Here is a 22,331-nt window from a genome sequence, read left to right as displayed (position 1 = left end):
TGTCCTGAAAATCAATATTTAATTTGTTTATAGCATCAGGTGAGACACTCAGTAGCGTATATAAATGCTGGCATCTTTAAAGAACACGTCATTTGCTGGAAACTCTGTAACAGCAGTCCCCAACCTTTTTGGCACCAAGGACCAGTTTCATGGAAGATAATTTTTCCATGGACCGGGGTGGAGGGGTTGGTTTGGGGATGACTCAAGAACATTACATTCATTGTGCATTTTATTTCTATCATTACTACATCAGGGCCACCCCATAGATCCTGGAGATGGGGGACCCTTCCTCTATAGGCTCCCATGAGACCTGCTGCCTTCCTTCTCTGCTCTCCATTTGTTGTCACCCCTTGTGGCCCTTGACACCCGAGAGGTAGGTCAGGATTCCATCCTAAAACACCTCCAGTGTTGTCTCTCCTTAGTTTTAGTGATTATACGATAGCTTTGGGCATCAAATGGAGGTAAAGAGAACACGTTAAAAAATTTATTAGTTTAAATGTCAACGACAAGCATGCGTACAGAGCCATCAACGGATAATTACCTATGTTTCATTGCACATTTATATTAGCTCTGAGTTCCTAGTGTCTGACATGTGCTAGGGATTTAAAACATATCAGTAATGAGTAATTTCTTTCATATACCTATGCTCACTCACTCAGTCGTGTCTGATTCCTTGCATCCCATAGACTGTAGCCTGCCAATCTCCTCCGTCCCTGGGATTTCCCAAGCAAGAGTGCTGGAGTGGGTTGTCATTACCTTCTCCAGGGGACCTTCTTGACCCAGGGATCGAACTTGCATCTCTTGCATTTATGGATTGGCAGGCAGATTCTTCACCACTGAACTACTTGGGAAGCCCTGTATATACCTAACTGAGCTTATTGCCTCCTAAGTTTGTACAGTCTGAGTTTCCTCAGGGCTCAACTTTGGGAGTGGTTGCAGTTGATGGCTGCTACATGGCAGATATTCTTTGTTTCCTTCCTGAGTTCCTCTAGGGCTCACCAGCTGGGGGTGACTGCAATTGCTGATGACTGACTGACATGATTTAGGGACTGAGCCCAAGCACAATCTGTCCTAATGTAAGCTCTTAAATGTTACCTACAGCCATTACTAGCTTCTGAGGTGGCACTAGTGGTAAAGAACCTACCTTCCAATGCAGGAGATGTAAGAGACACAGATTCGATCCCTGGGAAGATCCCCTGGAGAAGGGCATGGCCTCCCACTCCAGTATTCTTGCCTGGCGGGCTACGGTCCATAGGGTTGCAAAGAGCTGGACATGACTGAAGCGACTTAGCATGCATGCACACACAGTCATTCCATTATAGCTTCCCAATAAAGCAAAACATTCTGCACCTTATGAAGTGTTTTTACATACACTTGGTTGGAAAGTAACAAATTTGAATTTAAAATGGATGCACATGCATAGACTAGGTGTGCCTAAGGCTTGGGGCTCTGGGCACAGTGTGAAGAGGCTCCAGTCCTTCTCTGCCTCCTTCAGAAAATATCACACAGAGGAGATGTTTTACCTTCAGTTTTGCTCTCTGCACAGCCAAGGGGAGATGCCAGCTCATTCAAAGAGCACTGTTTGAGCAACAAAGATGAGAAAATGTGTAAATGGTTTTTCCTTAAGAAGAGAAAAGGAAAAAAATTAGTGAAACACGACTGAATACCAAAGTGGGTGGTAGAAAAATGGAAGCAGTCTAGATTGAGAACAAAGAAAAACAATAAGATTTTTTTTGTTGAAATAACTGTATTGCGATTTTGGGGGCACTCACCCTGCAGCAAGTTTCATTAAATATAAAAAGACCTTGGGACTTCCCTGGCGGTCCAGTAGTTAAGACTTCACCTTTCAAAGCAGGAGGTGAGGGTTCGATCTCTGGTCAGGGAGCTAAGACTCCACATGTCTCAGGGCCAAAACACCAAACATAAAACAGAAGCAATATTGTAACAAGTTCAATAAAGAGTTTAAAAACTTGTCCATGTATAAAAATTTTTTTAATTAAAAAAAAAATAAAAACAGACCCTGAGGCTTACGGCACAGACTTATACAGCGAGTTACAGAGTGATGGCCTTCCTGGAGGAAAATGGAACCTGAATACTTGATTTTTCCTAAAAATTTTGCAGAGAACTCTTTACTGGACATGGGGGCAGATTACAGAACATAATAATGTCTCAGGGCAGCTACTTCATCAGATGTAGGCCTATGGTGGCACTAGTGGTAAAGAACCTACCTGCCAATGCAGGTAGACCTAAGAGATGCAGGTTTGGTCCCTGAGTCAAGTTGATCCCCTGGAGGAGGGAATGGCCACCCACTCCAGTATTCTTTTTGGAGAATCTCATGGACAAAGGGGCCTGGAGGGTTAAGTCCATATGGTTGCACAGAGTCAGGTACAACTAAAGCAACTTAGCAAGTATGTGTATTTGCATTTTCATACCTTACAAGGCAATGTTCTTTCTATGGTGTTTCATATTATTAGATCCAAGTTATCTGAGATCTTGAGCCAAGAATAAGCCATTGATCTGAATGGATAATGGAAATGGAATTGGCCTGAGTTGGGATCATTTCTTTCAAGTTCTATCTCTACTGCCAACCAGTTGTGCAATGTGGACAGAGCAGTGAATACCACAGAGGCTCAGTTTCTTCATATGTGAAATGAAGGGGTTGGACCACACCATCTCTAGTTTGCTTCCTAATGTCTTTCCTGATGGATAATTCAGCAATATGAGTGATGTTGGTTCATTCCTGACTTCACTGGTCCTCCAGACTGTCCATGAACTTAGAACTCTGTTTGAAAGGACTGGTATTTCCTTGTAAAGAGAAAAACAGGGATTGTTAGGATTCTTGTCTAAGAGAGCCTTTAACTTGCCTTCAGATTCCTTTGAAGTTGAACAAAGATAGAAGCGGAGTCACGTCTCTGAAATTGGGCATTAGTCACAGCCCAGAGAGTAAATGACAGCTCCTTCAATTCTTGTCACCAATTTTAAATGAGTGAAATGAAGAGAGGTGGGTGTGTTCAAGTCTCTTTTGAATGCATTTCATATTGTGGGGAACTTTCCCTCAGGTCAAGCACCCTTCTGTTAAATTTCACATGGCTATGCTTTTTAAACTATGAATATTCATTTGATTAATATTTCTACACCCGTGAGTTTTAAAAAGAGTCTATTCAAGCACAATAGCCAAAGAACACTATGAGATAGACTTATTATTGGACTTGAATGATCTACCAACAGGGCTCCCCTATTATCTGCTCTCAAGTAAGAGGGAGAAAAGAAAGAAAGAAATCTGAAAATCAGGGGTCAGCTTTTCAACACACAGTTACCAGCATTTCAAACACTGCAGCTAGCAGGAGAATAAAGCAGAAAGAATAATACACCTTCTTTAAATGAAGGTACATGGAAGGTGAATTCAAGAACATCCTTGACTCTGAAAGAATAAATTGTTTTCAAAAGGGTGCAATGAGGCAAATTTTCTCAGTCCTAACCATTGGGGACATGCTGCTGCTGCTGCTGCTGCTGCTAAGTCACTTCAGTCATGTCCGACTCTGTGTGACCCCATAGATGGCAGGCCACCAGGCTCCTCTGTCCCTGGGATTCTCCAGGCAAGAACACTGGAGTGGGTTGCCATTTCCTTCTCCAATGCATGCATGCATGCTAAGTCGCTTCAGTAGTGTCCGACTCTGTGCCTAAATTTATATAATCTGTTAGAGTGCTGTTAGAAAAATAAACATTATATGGGGGATGATAGAGGACAATAGAAGGAGACATAGGGAAAAAGGGAACATATATCAGAAGACTTAAGGAAGTGCATGTTCTTTGTTGCAGCAGTAATTCCCCTTTATCTGGAAATACATTTTAAAACTAATATTTGTATATACATGTGTGTGTATATTACATATATTAGTGCATGTAGGTATGTTATATTTAAATGTTTACATATAAGAGTATGTATGTACATACACATATGTACACACAATGTATATGCAATTACATATGCATGTAGAATAGAAATCCTTCTTTCAAATGTCATTGTATTTCAAGCACATACACATATAGTAAATAGTGTTGTGTGTCTGTATTTTTCATCAAGATAGAAAAAGTTAAGCTGTAATTGGCAAATTGCTGTAGGCTTCCCTGGTGGTTCAGACGGTAAAGCGTCTGCCTACAATGCGGGAGACCTGGTTTTAATCCCTGAGACGGGAAGGTCTCCTGGAAAAGCAAACGGCAACCCACTCCAGTATTCTTGCCTGGAAAATACCATGGACAGAGGGGCCTGGTAGGCTACAGTCCATGGGGTCGCTAAGAGTCGGACACGACTGAGCTACTTCACTTAAAGTGGAGAAGTTGGAGGTTTCAAATGTCCAGAGGCCAGTCTTGGAGGAAAGACCCCCATTTACGAGTTTTATCCCCAAGATTCCACCAGGTTGTCAACGTGCCTAGGATCGGAGAAGACTCTGCTCGTGACCCAGTAGGGAGAAAGGAAAGATAACTATTTTGAAATACAGCCAGAACATCCTTCTCTCCTAAAGGAATTGTCTCAAAAGAAGTAATTTTCCCAGAGCCTAATAACCTGGGAAACCACACCACAGGTGCCTCTAGCCTTGTCATCTCCCTTAAGGTGGGAAAAGCTGAGAAGATCTTGTGAAGGTCACGATCCAGGGACACAGGCTCACTAAAAGGCTGAGAAAAGCCCCAGGAAGGTTGTTAAGAGAAAACAGGGCAGAAGACATAGTTGAAAATCCTTTAAATAATGTTTCTCAAACCAAAGTTATGGCAAATGAAATTTTGTGGTTATTCAGTCACTAAGTGGTTTCTGACTCTTTGCGACCCCATGGACTGCAGCACTCTAGGCTTCTCTGTCCCCTACTATCTCCTGCAGTTTGCTCAAACTCATGTTCATTGAGTCAGTGATGCCATCCAACCATCTCCTCTTCTGCCGCCCTCGTCTCCTCTTGACTTCAATCTTTCCCAGCATCAGGGTCTTTCCAATGAGTCAGCCCTTGCATCAGGTGGCCAAAGTATTGGAGTTTCAGCTTTAGCATCAGTCCTTCCAATGAATATTCAGGGTTGATTTCCTTTAGGACTGGCTGGTTTGATCTCCTTGCTGCCCAAGGGACTCAAGAATCTTCTCCATCACCACAGTTCAAAAGCAAAAATTCTTCAGTGCTCATCCTTCTTTATGGTCCAACTCTCACATCCATACATGACTACTTAAAAAACCATAGGCTTATCATAATGAAACTGTTGAAAGGAAAAGGCCAAAGAAAAATTTTGAAAACAGAAAAAAATCACAGTCAAAAGAAATAATTATACTGACATCTGATCTCACAGCAGAAATGACAAAACCCAGAAGACAAAACATCATCTTTACAGTGGTGAAAGAAAGGAAGAGCTAACCTAGAATCTTGCAGAATTTAATACCCAGCAAAAATACCCTTGAAATAAGAAAATTAAAGAGATATATTTCTAGCCAAACAAAAACTCAGAATTTTTTGCCAGTTGGCATCATTAAAGGAATCACTAATTTCTGAGAAGAAGGAGAAAATATCCCAGATGGAAACATGGAAATGCCAGAAGGAATGAGGAGTGAAAGATAGTAAATATGTAATTAAATACAAGTATATATGAGTTATGCAAAGCATGAATATTAAAGCCTCATGGAGACTAAAATACATACAGAATTAAAATACATAGCAAAAGGGCCAAAAACATCCAGTGGGTTTAAATGGAAATAAAGGTCCTAGTACTAAGTGGAAAGTGCTAAAATTACTAAAATATACTAGGCAGTGATAAGTCAAAATAAGCAATGTAAGGATCAATCTAAAATATAATAATATATTATAATTATAGCATAACAATATAATATAAAGTTAACACACATCAATAGAAATTAAAATGTAATAATGAAATATCTATTTACATAAAAGTCAAGGAAAGAGGTAAGTCTTATAATATGTAACTGTAATAACACACAACTTAAGAGAGATGAAGAATATAATAAACTTCCATTAATTCAAAAGAGCACAAGAAAAGAGAAAAAAGTGTAAGCAGAGAGCAATAATCAATGCAGAAGATTAACAAATGCTTTTGCTTCATGAAAACATAAAGATTAAGAATTACATATCAAGAAACAAAAAAGATACCAGTTACCAGGCAGAAAGAGAGGCATATTACTATAGATATTACAGAAATTAAAATTATAAAAAGTAGTAAAATGACTTTATGTCAAAAATTTAAGAATGAAAATAAAATAGAGAAATTCTTGTGGGAAAAAGTCCTTTCCAAATGACATAAGCAGAAATAAAAATCTGAATAAATTTCTATTTATTAATTTAATTTTATAATTGCATCAAAAATATTAAATATAAAAATAACAAATGACATGCAAAACCTCTTTCTAAGAAGTAAAAAGCACTATTGAGATACTTTAAAGGAAATTTAAATGTAGAGATATATCACATTCATAAATTAGAAAGCTCAATATTTCAGGACATATATTTCCCCCAAGCTGACCTATGGATTCAAAACCCCAGCAGAGTTCAGCTTGAAGTGAATTTTAAAATGTATGTGGAAAAAAAATGCATATGGAAATACAAAGAAATTAAAAGAGACAAAAAAGAATAAAGTTGGAGGATGTGCACTAACTGATGCTAAGATTAACTATGAAATACAATTATTGGTTTGTGGATACAGATTATTGGAACAGAATAGAGACCAGAAATAGACCCACATATGTACATTCAATGATTTTTTACTAAGGATTTGAGGCCTCTCAGTAGAGAAAATCTTTTGAAAGAAAATAACACTTCAATAATTTACTAAACACCTGGAAAGTAAAAAACTAATTACAGACCCCTAACTCACATTTTGCACAAAATTTAATTTAAGATGGATCATAGCCCTAAACCTAAGAGCTAAATTCACTGACGTTCTATAAGAAGTCATAGGAGAATAACTTTCCAGGTATGTTTTAGAAAAACACACATAAATCATAATCACAAAAGAAGAAAGGCAAATTGGAACTGATGATAATTTAGATCCCCTACTCTTCAGAAGCTACAACTAAGAAAATGAAAAAAATAAATAAATAAAAAGAAAAAAACCACGGCTGGGAGAACAGAGTCTCGGTAGGTATCTGACAGTGGAGTGAAGGAGCCATCCTGTGTGGTACTGAGGTGAGGCATACATGAGTCTATGTGCTTGTCAAAACACATATTGCTGTACATGCCAAACAGAGAACTTTAATGCATGCAAGATAAAAAGTACAAATTAAACCAGGAGGTCTAGGAATCTAAGGATGGGATGCCAAGTGAATCAAAGTATCAGGGATGTGTGACATAACTTCACTGAAGGGGACAGGGGCAGAGGACCTAAGATAGCCTGCAAACTATTGTTTAAACTGGTGACTGTGAAACTAGGGATAAAGGAACTGTACTCTAGTTATCAATTTGCTTCTCATGGAAAAGTAGGTTAACGATTGTTAAACTTCTTCACATGTACACTGGTGTTGGACAAATAAGAAACAGATAGTAGATGGCTACAATCAAGCTTCTCATTGTTGGAAAGGAAAATTCCAGGTAAGCAAGAAGTGAAGGCTGGGATGAACTCTGTAGTGAGTGTATGAGTCAGAGATTTCATTATGAATCCATCTGTGCATGGGTATGTGCATATACATATACTAACATATTTATACAGAGGCAATATTTCATCCCATATACATCAGTTAGTACACATACATGTGTTATCTAACTTGTCCACTGAGATGGCCTTGACACCTGAATTCTAACATCCAGATCTTTATTTCTAAATATTATTCTCCTAGGACTTCCCTGTAGCTCAAACGGTAAAGAATCTGCCTGCGATTCAGGAGACCAGTGTTCAATCCCTGGGTTGGGAAGTTCCTCTGGAGAAGGGAATGGCAATCCACTCCAGTATTCTTGCCTGGAGAATTCCATGGACAGAGAAGCCTGGCGGGCTACAGTTCATGGGGTCTCAAAGAGTCGAACATGACTGAGGACTTCCCTGGTGGTACAGTGGATAAGAATCCACCTGCCAAGGCTGCAGGGCAGCTAAACCTGTGTGACACAACTATTGAACCCACATGCTCTAAACCCCATGCTCCTCAACAAGAGGCCACTGCAATAAGAAGCCCATGCAAGAGTGGCCCTGGCTCACTGCAACTTGAGAAAGTCCACACAAAGCAACAAAAATCCAGCACAACCAAAAATAAATAAATATTATTCTCCTAGAACCCTGAATATTCATTGGAAGGACTGATGCTGAAGCTGAAACTCCAATACTTTGGCCACCTGATGCAAAGAACTGACTCACTGGAAAAGACCCTGATGTTGGGAAGGATTGAAGGCTAAAGGATCAGGGGTGGCAGAGGATGAGATGGTTAGATGGCATCATCAACTAAATGGACATGAATTCGAGCAAATTCTGGGAGATAGTGGAGGATAGGGAAGTCTGGCATGCTGTAGTCCATGGGGTCGCAAAGAGTCAGACATGACTTGGTGACTCAGCAACAACAACATTCTTCTAGAAAATAAACCAGGTCTCCTTGGAGAAATGTCTGGTTCTAGAACAGTGACAGGGAATATATAAGATGAACCTGGAGCATCCTATCACTCCAGAAAGTAAGGAAATGTTAAAAAAAAAAATGAAGTGATGGGGACATATCAATTGTACATATGAACAGGGGTAGGAGATTAAGAGGTACAAAGTACTGTGTATAAAATAAATAAGCTACACGAATGTATTATACAAAACAAGGAATATAGCCAATATGTTATAGTAGCTATAAATGGAATATAGCCTTTTTAAAAAAAAAAGGAACACAGGAGCCAACTTGAAAGCGTTACCAATGGCCATAACTACTTGAGCAACAATATAAATAAGGTAACATTGGATTATCATCCACAGGGTAAAATAAATCCATAGTCGTATACATAAGTGGTTGAATATACAAGTAAATGAAGGCAAGGAGGCAAAATCTCCCTTATACAAAACCTCAAACATATATAGACACTTTCCCCCATAGAAGGTCCAGGTAATCCACCTCCCACCCCTTTGAGGGTGCTCTGAGTTTTGCGACTCACTCCTCAGGGTGGAGAATGGAGAGGAAAATAAGAATTTTACCCTGGAAGAACCGGCCACCACTCCTTCACCAGGGTATCCAGTAGATACGGCACTGATGCTATGAGAAGGTCAGGAACCTAAATATGATGTGACAAGAAGGGCTCATTGCCCATGTGTTATTCTTTAAAAAAAAAAAAAAAAAGTCTATTAAGGAAAAAATCAACCCACATTCTGCAAAACACCTGGTGAGGATGCCTTAAAACCATGAAGGTCATCAAAACCAGGACAATCTGAGAGACTCACAGGCCAGACAAGCAGAACATAGTAATGTAAGAGGGTAACATTAGGGAAGAGAGAAGCTGGATGAAACATGTAGGGGTGTTCTCTGTCCTACTTCTGTGAATCTGCAAATCAGAAATCATTCAAACAGAAAGTTTACTTAAAAAATTCTCATGGTGCCATGTTTAGCGCAGCATAGAAATTCAATATCGTTCAGTGAAAGAATTATACCTGTAAGTGGCTTGGCATGTCTGGAACACAGTAAGTAATCAGTAATATGATAGTTAAAGGTTAAAAATTAAAAAGACATAATAATTTGCCCTTGATTAGGAATCAAACCAAGGAAATGCCTTAAAGATAAAAGCAAATACTGATTTTAATGAAGCTTGTTTATGTTTTCAGTGTATGGGTCATATGCTGGTTTCCTTCTACAATATTCTCTTGGCCCATAAGATCAGCTCTGAGATGATGGAATTCCAGTTGAGCTATTTCAAATCCTGAAAGAAGATGCTGTGAAACTGCTGCACTCAATATGCCAGCAAATTTGGAAAACTCAGCAGTGGCCACAGGACTGGAAAAGGTCAGTTTTGATTCCAATCCCAAAGAAAAGCAATGCCAAAGAATGCTCAAACTACCGCATAATTGCACTCATCTCACACACTAGTAATGTTCAAAATTCTCCAAGCCAGGCTTCAGCAATACGTGAACTGTGAACTTCCAGATGTTCAAGCTGGTTTTAGAAAAGGCAGAGGAACCAGAGATCAAATTGCCAACATCTGCTGGATCATCGAAAAAGCAAGAGAGTTCCAGAAAAACATCCACCTCTGCTTTACTGACTATGCCAAAGTCTTTGACTGTGTGGATCACAATAAACTGGAAAATTCTGAAAGAGATGGGCATACCAGACCACCTGACCTGCCCCTTGAGAAATCTGTATGCAGGTCAGGAAGCAACAGTTAGAACTGACATGGAACAACAGACTTGTTCCAAATAGGAAAAGGAGTATGCCAAGGCTGTATATTGTTACCCTGCTTATTTAACTTAGATGCAGAGTACATCATGAGAAATGCTGGGCTGGAGGAAGCACAAGCTGTAATCAAGATTGCCAGGAGAAATATCAATAACCTCAGATATTGCAGATGACACCATCCTCATGGCAGAAAGTGAAGAAGAACTAAAGAGCCTCTTGATGAAATTAAAAGAGGAGAATGAAAAAGTTGGCTTAAAGCTCAACGTTCAGAAAACTAAGATCATGGCATCTGGTCCCATCACTTCATGGCAGACAGATGGGCAAACAGTGGAAACAGTGTCAGACTACTTTGGGGGGCTCCAAAATCACTGCAGATGGTGATTGCAGCAAAGAAATTAAAAGACTCTTGCTCCTTGGAAGGAAAGTTATGACCAACCTAGACAGCATATTAAAAAGCAGAGACATCACTTTACCAACAAAGGTCTTTTTAGTCAAAGCTATGGTTTTTCCAGTGGTCATGTATGGATGCGAGAGTTGGACTATAAAGAAAGCTGAGCACAGAAGAATTGATGCTTTTGAACTGTGGGGTTGGAGAAGACTCTTGAGAGTCCGTTGGACTGCAAGGAGATCCAACCAGTCCATTCTAAAGGAGATCAGTCCTGGGTGTTCATTGGAAGGACTGATGTTGAAGCTGAAACTCCAATACTTCGACCACCTGAGGCAAAGAGCTGATTCATTTGAAAAGACCCTGATGCTGGGAAAGATTGAGGGCAGGAGGAGAGGGGATGACAGAGGATGAGATGGTTGGATGGCATCATCGACTCGATGGACATGGGTTTGGGTGGACTCCGGGAGTTGGTGATGGACAGGAAAGCCTGGCATGCTGCGGTTCATGGGGTTGCAAAGAGTCGGACACGACTGAGCAACTGAATTGAACTGAATGTCTCTAAGCATGAATTCAGTTCACTTCAGCCACTCAGTCTTGTCTGACTCTTTGCAACCCCATGGACTGCAGCGCACCAGGCTTCCTGGTCCATCATCAACTCCCAGAGCTTACTCAAACTCATGTCCATTGAATCAGTGATGCCATCCAACCATCTCATTCTCTGTCATCCCCTTCTTCTCCTGCCTTCAATCTTTCCCAGCATCAAAGTCTTTTCCAATGAGTCAGTTCTTCACATGAGGTGGCCAAAGTATTGGAGCTTCAGCAGCAGTAAATGAGTATTCACTGATGAATGAATACTTCCATGGATATTCAGGACTGATCTCCTTTAGGATGGACTGGTTTGATCTCCTTGCAGTCCAAGCTATTCTCAAGAGTCTTCTCCAACACCACAGTTCAAAAGCATCAATTCTTCAGAGCTCAGCTTTCGTTATAGTTCAACTCTCACATCCATACATGACTACTGGAAAAACCATAGCTTTGACTAGATGGGCCTTTGTTGGCAAAGTAATGTCTCTGCTTTTTAATATGCTATCTAGATTGGTCATAACATTTCTTCCAAGGAGCAAGCATCTTTTAATTTCATTGCTGCAGTCACCATCTGCAGTGATTTGGGAGCCCAAGAAGATAAAGTTTGTCACTGTTTCCATTGTTTCCTCATCTATTTGCCATGAAATGATGGGACTGGATGCCATGATCTTAGTTTTTTGAAGGTTGAGTTTTAAGCCAACTTTTTCAATCTCCTCTTTCACCTTCATCAGGAGGCTCTTTAAGGGGCTTCCTTGGTGGCTCAGACAGTAAAGCATCTGCCTGCAATGCGAGAGAGCCTTCCATCACTGGGTCAGGAAGATCCCCTGGAGAAGGAAATGGCAACCCACTCCAGTACTCTTGCCTGGAAAATTCCATGGATGGAGGAGCCTAGTAGGCTACAGTCCATGGGGTCGGACATGACTAAGTGACTTCACATACACATACATAAGAGGCTCTTTAGTTCTTTTTTGCTTTCTGCCAAGCAAGAATTACCCAGCAATAAAATTCAAGAGCACCTTTTTAAATAATATATTTATCTTTAGATTTTCAGGTGCAAAGAAGAAACTGATATCTTCATTGTGTTCTTCTTTTCCTTTTGTGCTAAACTTAGTTTTTGACTAATGCTTATTTCCTGGTTATACCCATTGACATGAGCAATTCCCCAAAATATTAATCTTTGTCTAATATTCCATTTCACATGGGGACAAATACAAGCTGAACTTTAGAATTATTCATTTATTAAAGTTACAGAGATTCTTACATGTTAAGTCAAAGGAACACAGGTTCAACTTAAATCCCAATGTTACACTCTATCTGAAACCTAAGTTCATAAAAAGAATGGGAACACAGAATTTTTAAGTGCATTTTTTTTTTCTCTTTTCAACTCCATGTTTCAGACTGAAGCCTCTGTAAACATAGTGTCGGAGTAAAAGATATCTTGTTTCTTAACTGCGATACAATTTCACAGAACGTGGAAATGAGAGACAGAAAAGAGCTATTAAATCATCGTGTCCGCTCCCTGCCGGCACAGGATTGCTCCCTGCAGTACGTTTTCCGTTGCTTTGTCGATTGTGAAATGACTCAAGCAAGGAGGTTTCCATCACTTCCCTTGGGAGACTTTTCAATGGTTTAATAGCCCTCACTGTTAAGATTGCTTTAATTTTCCTTCACTCAATTTTCCTTTGCTTAATTTCATTCTGTCTTTCCCAGTTACACGTCTCTGAATGTTCTCTTCCCGTCCCCAGTGTTAGAGGAGCTCCCATCTGCTAGTCATCTAAGGCATGAATTTAGTCCTTTTAATCTCCACTCAGAAGCCCAATGCTAGGTCTCCTTTAACTGTTCTCACTGACTTTCTTTGGAGATATCCGACGGGTTGTTAGTTCACACCAGATTGGTTTAAGCAGATTATAACTAAATTATTAGTACTCTGTTTATTCCAGAACTCTAAACATGTGTTTGATATATTCTTGGATCAACAGCAAGCTCTTCTGTAGTCTTTTTATTAACTCTTTAGTGCCACAGTGCACTAAACAGTGTGCAAAGGAGAATGGCCCATTACTTCCCATGGATTTAAACCCCAAATCCAAATATGGCCTGAGTAGAGGTGAACCAATTTTTTAATGATGCATATGCTTCCATATTTTTCTGGGAGATTTGTAAAATTATAATAAAATTAGCTATGATTTATTTCAAAGAAAGTATATGCTAATAATTGTTACAAAGATACGTTTCAATAATTTTAAAAATTCATCTTTTAATATTAGAAAACCTAAAAGGAAAAATTTACTAAATTGTGATACTGCTTATATTTGTAACATGGGAATTAGGGTCCTGTCCTCAGCCCTAAGAGGCTGTGGAAAGAGACACAGCATCAGAGGAAGAGACCAAAGGACACTTATTGTTGGTATTCAGTCGCTCAGTTGTGCCTGACCCTTTGCGACTCCATGGACTGTAGCCCCCCAGGTTCCTCTGCCCATGCAATTTGCCAGGTAAGAATGCTGGATTGGGTTACCATTTCTTTCTCCAGGGGATCTTCCCGATCCAGTGATCAAACTCATATCTCCTGCATTAGCAGATATGTTCTTTACCATTAAGCCACGAGGAAAGCCCAAGGAACATTTAGCTTGAAGCAGTTGAAGCTTGAGGGCCCCTCAATTTTCTTTCCTCTGCCATGTTCTGAATGTTTGGTTCCTTCTAAAATTTATATGTTGAAACCTGGTCTCCAAGGAGTTGCTATTAGGAGGTGGGGTCTTTGAGAGGTAATTATGTCATGAGTGTGGAGCCTTTGTGAATGGGCTCAGAGTCTTGTAAAAACCACTTGAGAAAGCCTCCTTTCACCCCTTCCTCTCTGTGAGAACACAGAGGAGACAGCCACCCATGAACCAGAAATCAGAGTCTCAGCAGACACCTAGATTTTGAACTTCCTAACCTCCAGAACTGAAAGAAATAAGTGTTTATTGTTTATTAACTGCCCAACCTCTAGTAAATTTTTGTAGCAGCCCAAGCTAAGACACCCTTCTTCCCACCATTAACACTCAGAGTTGCTGGTAATATTCTCAGTTGTATGGGGTGGTGGACAATTTGCAATGGGGAAGCATTTCCATGTCAGCTTAGCAGGCCCACTGCCCGAAGGCAGCTCACAAAGATTGGAACCTAAGTCTCTAAGGTTCCAGCAATTTTTTATGATGCATATTTTCATTCTAAATATGCACTCCTAACTGCTTTCCTATTTATATGAATAATTTTGTCAATTTTTCTCAACAAAGACCACTCAAATTGTCTAGGCTTTAGCTCACATCATTGTGAACCCACCTTGGCTGAACCAGAGATGCTGCAGGTCCCAGGCACTGAGGAAGATGAGCACAGGTGGTCTGTTCTTTTCCTCTCTCTCTGCCAAGTGACCAGACACGATCCAAAGGCACCCTTGGGGGATCCAGTGATAAGTCAGTTCATCCAAGGTTGGCGGGACAGTCATTTTATTTCCTAAATCATTACGAGCCCTGATAACTTCTGCAACTTTAAGCTTAAAAATAAACAAAATCTTGGGGCTTCTCCGGTGGTCCAGTTGTTAAGAGTCCACCTTGCAACACAGGGGACACGGGTTCAATCCCTGGTCCACGAAGATCCCACATGCGGTGAATCTACCAAGCCCGTGCACCACAACTACTGAGCCTGTGCTCCAGAGCCCAGGAACCACGACTACTGAGCCCACGCTTCTAGAGCCCACGCTCAGCAATGAGGGAAGCCACTGCAATGAGAACCCCGCACATCACAACTAGAGAGGAGCCCCCACCTGCCACAGCTAGAGAAAGACTGTGCAGCAACAAAGACCCAGCACAGCCAAAAATTAAAAATAAATAAGTAAAGCATTTTTGAAAAAGTCTTAGTTGCTGTACCAGTACTTCCTGATTTTATTTGACTACAAACACAGCTTTTCCCCTTGTTAATACATTACCCCCCATTTCACTAAAGGACTTGGGGTCTGAGGAACACATTCTGGACAATACTCCACTACTGCATTCCCTACGGATCTAACATGAATGCTCTTTACACAGCAGGACTTAAAGGACACATTGAACTAATGTGATTGTTGAGTCCTGTAAAGAGACAGGGAAGGTAGACAGACATCTCCATGAAGCTTAATGAATAATAATCTCTCTATTCCAAGGTTACTGAACTGAACAAAAATCTTCTATAAGACAAGAGAAGTGAGCCGTCTCTACCTGGCCCCGAGCTCCCGGTCCTTGAAGGTAATGTCCACTTGGAGTGTGTTGGGCCAATCATTCCAGACCCCCACCCGGCTGATAAATCATGCAGAATTACTGTCTGCCTCAAACTTCACCAGGGACTTCTTGCAATGCCATCTGGGCTGATGTTACTTATCCAGCTGTATTTCTTAAATCTTTAATTAGCAACAGGTTCTTTGTGTGAAGACAGAATGCAACCCCTGGGCTAGTTCACAGGTCAGTGAGCCTCACATGCTCCTGGGGAGGCTTGATTCCAAATCTGTTCTCTGCGTACTCTTCTTCCACAACTCGTTGGAATCAGACAAGGAAACAAATTACTCTGATGCCTCCAAAGTGAAAGTGAAGGTCATTTGATCTAGAAAATCCTAATCTCCATGCAATTCTTCCCACAAAAGCAGGTGTGTAGGAAGATGGACATATTCTTGCTGACTTTATGTCTACTTCTTTCATCAGCAGTTTTTTGTGGGGGGGGTAGGGGAGGAGTTGATTGAAATCTCCAACCATCTCTGGCCTAAATTCCCATTGTAAAACAGTCCTTTCCTTTTCTCACGTGGTGGTCCAGGGATTAAGAATCTGCCTGCCAATGCAGAGACTATGGGTTCGATCACTGCTCAGGAAAGATTTCACATGCTGCAGAGCAGCTAAGCCCGTGCTCTGCAACAAGAGAAGCCATCACAACAAGAAGCCAGTGCAAGACAACTCGAGAGTAGCCCCTGCTCACTGCAGCTGGAGAAAGCCCCCAAACAGCAAGGAAGACCCAGCACAGCCAAAAATAAATAAATAAAGATTGAACAGGCTCACAATCGTTGTAGAAAAAAAAGTAGCCTACAAATGATCCCATAGACTATCATAACCATTGCTCAAATTGGCGAGTCTTCATTTCAATATGCAAGTATAAAAGAAGCACGTGGTACCCAGTGGGTCAACTGCTGATCAAAACTGTATGTGTCCCTGGGGAAGCGGGGTGGGGGTGAGTACAGCTCTGCCTTAACTCATATTTCAGTACATAATTCTCAGCTGAGGAAAGATGGGAAAATACTGCTTCCATCTCATTGGTCCATAGACCAGGCAACACAGACGTTAACCTTCTGAAAACCATTTTCCTTCTTGATCTATATGGGTAAACCTTGTCCACAGAAGCCTCCAAAGACACCAGAAGAGGCACCCTGTGGCCTTGCTGTCCGGATCTTTTGCAACTATATGCACATGCTCTGTTGCTTCAGTCACATCTGACTCTTTGCGACCCCATGGACCCCATAGCCCACCAGGCTCCTCTGTCCATGGGACTCTCCGGAGTGGGTTGCCATGCCCTCCTCCAGGGGATCTTCCCAACCCAGGGACTGAATGCACATCTCCTGCATTGCAGGCCAATTCTTTACTCACTGAGCCACCCGGGAAACCTGTTTTTCAACTATAGATTTTGTTAAATAGCCAGAAAACTACAAAGCCAAATCCAGTGATGGAGGCCAAACTTATCAGGCAGTAATGAGGTGTGAGGTAAAAAAAAGAAAAAATCCGCCACCAGCAGAATGGGTATGAAGTCTCTATTTAATAAAGACAATCAGTATATATTGCCAACTTTCTTCTTAATTGGAATAAGACTGAAATGTTGATGGATATAAATAAGAAAATCAACTTTTGGTCATTTGTTTTTAACATCCATAACGTGTTTGGAACTGCAAACACTGCCCTGTGATTTTATTGTAAAGCTTATCCAAAAAAATGAAAATCTAAAGCAATACACAAGGTGTGTGATTCCCCGCAAAAAGTCAGTATCCTCAATGTCATCATATTATTGGTAGATGTATCCTTCTCCATCAATATCCAGCTTCCATTCTAATGGGAGAAGGGTATCTCTCTACCATCCAGGTGTGGTCCTATGTCTCCTTTCAGCCAATGACAGGTGTGAAATGACGTCCATCAACAGTATAAGCTTTAAGAGTTGAGCGCACATTGTCAGTCTTCTTTTATTGCTATTGTGGCTTTTAAGAATATTACAGATAGAGGTGGATATGACAGCCTGTAGATAGACCAGAAAGGCCAGCTGACGTGAGATGAATAGCTAGGATGAGCAAGATATAAACCTTTGATGTTTTACACCCCTGGAATATATGGTTCCTCTGTTACCATAGCAGAGGCCAGACAGGCTGCCTGACCTCCTTGACTTCTAAACTTTATATCTACCCAAGAAGACAGCCCAATTAAGACTTAAATTGAAGAAAGTAGGGAAAACCACTAGACCATTCATTCAGGTGTGACCTAAATCAAATCCCTTATGATTATACAGTGGAAGTGACAAATCGATTCAAGGGATTAGATCTGTTAGACAGAGTGCCTGAAGAACTATGGATGGAGGTTCGTGATATTGTACAGGAGTGAGGGATCAAGACCATCCCCAAGAAAAAGAAATGCAAAAAGGCCAAAGGTTGTCTGAGGAGGCCTTCCAAATAGCTGTGAATAGAAGAGAAGCGAAAGGCAAAGGAACAAAAGAAAGATATACCCATTTGAATGCAGTTACAAAAAATAGCAAGGAGAAATAAGAAAGGCTTCCTCAACGATTAATGCAGAGAAATAGAGGAAAACAATAGAATGGGAAAGACTAGAGATCTCTTTAAGAAAATTAGAGATACCAAGGGAGCATTTCATGCAAAGATGGGCACAGAAAAGGAAACACATGGTATGGACCTAACAGAAGCAGAAGATATTAGGAAGAGGTGGCAAGAATACACAGAAGAACTGTACAAAAAGGATCTTCACGACCCAGATAATCACGATGGTGTGATGACTCACCTAGAGCCAGACATCCTGGAATGCGAAGTCAAGTGGACCTTAAGAAGCATCACTACGAACAAAGCTAGTGGAGGTGATGGAATTCCAGTTGAACTATTTCAAATCCTAAAAGATGATGCTGTGAAAGTGCTGCACTCAATATGCCAGCAAATTTGGAAAACTCAGCAGTGGCCACAGGACTGGAAAAGGTCAGTTTTGATTCCAATCCCAAAGAAAGGTAATGCCAAACAATGCCGAAACTACCACACAATTGCACTCATCTCACACGCTAGTAAAGTAATGCTTAAAATTCTCCAAGCCAGGGTTCAACAGTACATGAACCGTGAACTTCCAGATGTTCAATCTGGATTTAGAAAGGCAGAGGAACCAGAGATAAAATGGCCAAGATTCATTGGATCATCAAAAAAGCAAGAGAGTTCCAGAAAAGCATCCACTTCTGCTTTATTGACTATGCCAAAGCCTTTGACTGTGTGGATCACAACAAACTGGAAAATTCTGAAAGAGACAGGAATATCAGACCACCTGACCTGCCTCTTGAGAAATTTGTATGCAGGTCAGGAAGCAATAGTTAGAACTGGACATGAAACAACAGACTGGTTCCAAATTGGGAAAGGAGTACGTCAAGGATGTATATTGTCACCCTGTTTATTTAACTTATATGAAGAGTACATCATGAGAAACACTGGGCTGGAGGAAGCACACAAGCTGGAATCAAGATTGCCGGGAGAAATATCCATAACCTCAGATATGCAGATGACACCACCCTTATGGCAGAAAGTGAAGAAGAACTAAAGAGCCCCTTGATGAAACTGAAAGAGGAGAGTGAAAAAGTTGACTTAAAACTCAACATCCAGAAAACTAAGATCACCCATCACTTCCTGGCAAATAGATGGGGAAACAGTGGAAACAGCGACAAACTTTATTTTGTGGGGATCCAAAATCACTGTAAATGATGACTGCAGCCATGAAATTAAAAGACACTTGCTCCTTGGAAGAAAAGTTATGACCAACCTAGACAGCATATTAAAAAGCAGAGACATTACTTTGGCAACAAAGGTCTTTTTAGTCAAAGCTATGGTTTTTCCAGTAGTCATGTATCGATGTGAGAGTTGCGCTATAAAAAAAACTGAGTGCCAAAAAATTGATGCTCTTGAACTGTAGTGTTGGAGAAGACTCTTGAGAGTCCCTTGGACTGCAAGGAGATCCAACCAGTCCATCCAAAAGGAAATCATTCCTGAATATTCATTGGAAGGACTGATGCTGAAGCTGAAACCAATACTTTGGCCACCTCATGCGAAGAGTTGACTCATTGGAAAAGACCCTGATGCTGGGAAAGATTGAGGGCAGGAGGAGAAGGGGACGACAGAGGATGAGATGGTTTGATGGCATCACCGACTCAATGCACATGAGTTTGAGTAAACTCTGGGAGTTGGTGATGGACAGGGAGGCCTGGCGTGCTGCAGTCCTTGGGGTTGCAAAGAGTCAGACACGACTGAGTGACTGAACTGAAGAAGACTCCTACAATGGTCTAGCTATTTGTCCTGCTTCTCCCATTCCTTTGTCAGAGCCATCATCTACATCACTGCTGGTGCAAACCTTATGAAATCCAAGTGTATTCATGCCTCATTACAATCCTTCTATGAAATACAGTCTAAAGGTAAAACCCAAAGTGTATAACCAAAGTCACCCATGACCCGCTACCTCGTATCAGATTCCCTCCCACTCTTTCTCCCTACACCATCAGCTCCCACATGAGGCTTCCTTCAGTGCTTGGATTGCTGATACTCATTTCTATTTCTGGATTTGCTCACAAAATATCTGCTACATAGAGGACAGAACTTTGCCAGCTCTCGGATAAAAGCTCACCTATTCTTCAAAATTCAGCTCAGAGAGCTCCAATTCTATGAAGCTCTCCCCGGTATTAACCCTACAACCACCACCAACACTGTCGCAGTCTCCTATATATAACTCTAACACTGGATTTAGTATATTTGGCTTTGTAATTGTGTACTTGTCTCTCTATCTAATATGAGTCCCGCAAAGGCATTTTTTCCAAAAACTCAAATATTAAGGAACTTGCTTAAGATGAAGTAGTTCTAAATGCCTTTGAGGAACTCACATTTAAATAGATAAGTACACAGACAATTACAAACCCAAATACTAAATCCAAGGTTAGAGCTGTATTTAGGAGAGTGTGACAGTGTTGGTGGTGGCAAGGTAGGGCTTTCCAGACAGCACCAGCGGTAAAGAATCCAACCAATACAGGAGACACAAAAGATGCAGGTTCGATCCCTGGCTCGGGAAGATCCAATGGAGGAGGAAATGGTAACCCAATCCAGTATTCTTGCCTGGGAAATCCTACGGACAGAGGAGCCTGGCGGGCTATAGTCCATGCAGTCACAAAGAATCGGACACGGCTGAATGCACAGGCACACACAGAACTGCAGGGTAAACCTGAGACTATAATTCACGCACTTTCCTGTAAGTGCTGCCTTCCACGTACTGAAGTCAGAAGGCCTGTGTTCTAGCCCTCGCTCTGTGAACTATGTGCCAAAGTGGACTTTCTCAGCAATGTATGAGGTATTTGAGACATGTTAGGACTAAGTATTCTTCCTCCTTCTCAATGGCTCTTCATTTATTACCTGATGACTCTCTGACAGGTTCCACATGATCTACAGAACCAGAGAGATATCAGAAAAGGACTATGCGTTTCTAGCCTGTCCTTCCCACTGCTCTTCAGTAAGACTTTTGTGATTTTCTGTTCTAATTCTGCAGTTCATTAAAGTTCGATTTGGAGGGTCAGCAGGGCTCTTAAACACTTTGATGGGGTAGATTGAGCTACAGAATCCTCTATGGAGATTATATGTTTTGGCTTGGCATCAAGGCCATATGTCTCAGGGTTAAAAAAACAAAAAATGAACCTCATTTAGATGATCTCCAAGGTCTCTTAAGGGATTCACTGGTGGCCTAGACTATAAAGACTCTCCCTGCAATGCAGGAGACCCATGTTCAGTCCCTGGGTCAGGAAGATCCCTTGGAAAAGGGGATGGCTACCCACTCCAGTATTCCTTGTCTGGAGAACTCCATGGATAGAGGATCCTGGTGGGCTACAGTCCATGGGGTTGCATGGAGTCGGACACGACTGAGCTACTAACACAACAACGAGGTTTCTTGTAGGGTAACATCTCATGAGTGCGAAGGTATGGCTCATCCAACCGATAACAGACAACATTTACTGAGGACATTCCAAGCACAAGGTCCCGGATCAGAAGCAGGGACCTGTTCACTAAGCTAGAGTTTTAATACTAAGCTCTGAAGGTGTTATTGATAGAATAGAATCTTCCCCTGCTACACTTCTCTCTCTGTATTTCAGGTTCGTGATTCCAAAGTTTTACAGCCAGTATCTTCTTGTTTATTACCAATGGCACCCTTGGTGGGTCCCTGTGGAGTGACTGTGGGGAAATTAAATGTTTTCACGCTGGGCGCAATCCTTCAAACAAAGTTCTTGCCTGAGACAAATTTTCTCCATAGGTTGTAGTTAGTAATTTGCTTCCTGTTAATAATTCCACGCACATTGATCTCACAGCAGCTGGTGATTATTTGGCACAAAACCCTCTGGATTTATTTTAAATTTAGAAAAAAAAAATGTTCCAGTACCTGCTTCCTGCTTAGGCATTGCTTTGGGAGACCAGAATATTCTGAATAGCTTGATGAGAATGACCAGTGTTCCTGACAACAACAAAGCCTCAAACTTCTCATCCAGCTGCCCACAGGAACAGATTTTGTTTTTCATTCAAGTGAATTTCTTCAAGCGGTTTCAAATAAAGCCTCTTCTAGCTTCATCCCAGTTCACTCAGTAATAAACTGCTAAAATAAGGCATTTTCTTTCCACAGCCGGCTTCTCTTTTTGCCCTTCACACCATCCACCCCTCTCCACCCCCACAAAAAAAGAGTGGCTATTTCTCATTAAGCACCTGATATCTGGATTGGGGACACC

At 41.1% G+C, this 22,331-nt stretch overlaps 1 protein-coding gene across 1 annotated transcript in view; it reads right to left on the bottom strand.

Moving 5' to 3' along the window:
- RNF144A (ring finger protein 144A) overlaps window positions 1-22,331 on the bottom strand; it is a 206,231-nt gene that overhangs the window by 5,619 nt on the left and 178,281 nt on the right. Inside the window, exon 9 of the mRNA XM_081597097.1 lies at window positions 14,610-14,720. Coding sequence (XP_081453223.1) covers window positions 14,610-14,720 — 111 coding nt within the window. The remainder of the gene's footprint in view (window positions 1-14,609; window positions 14,721-22,331) is intronic.

The sequence above is a fragment of the Giraffa tippelskirchi genome, chromosome 4 (assembly GCF_054371585.1).
Source record: "Giraffa tippelskirchi isolate mGirTip1 chromosome 4, T2T-mGirTip1v1.2.pri, whole genome shotgun sequence".
Taxonomy (NCBI): domain Eukaryota; kingdom Metazoa; phylum Chordata; class Mammalia; order Artiodactyla; family Giraffidae; genus Giraffa; species Giraffa tippelskirchi.
This window is presented reverse-complemented; position numbering and strand designations above follow the sequence as displayed.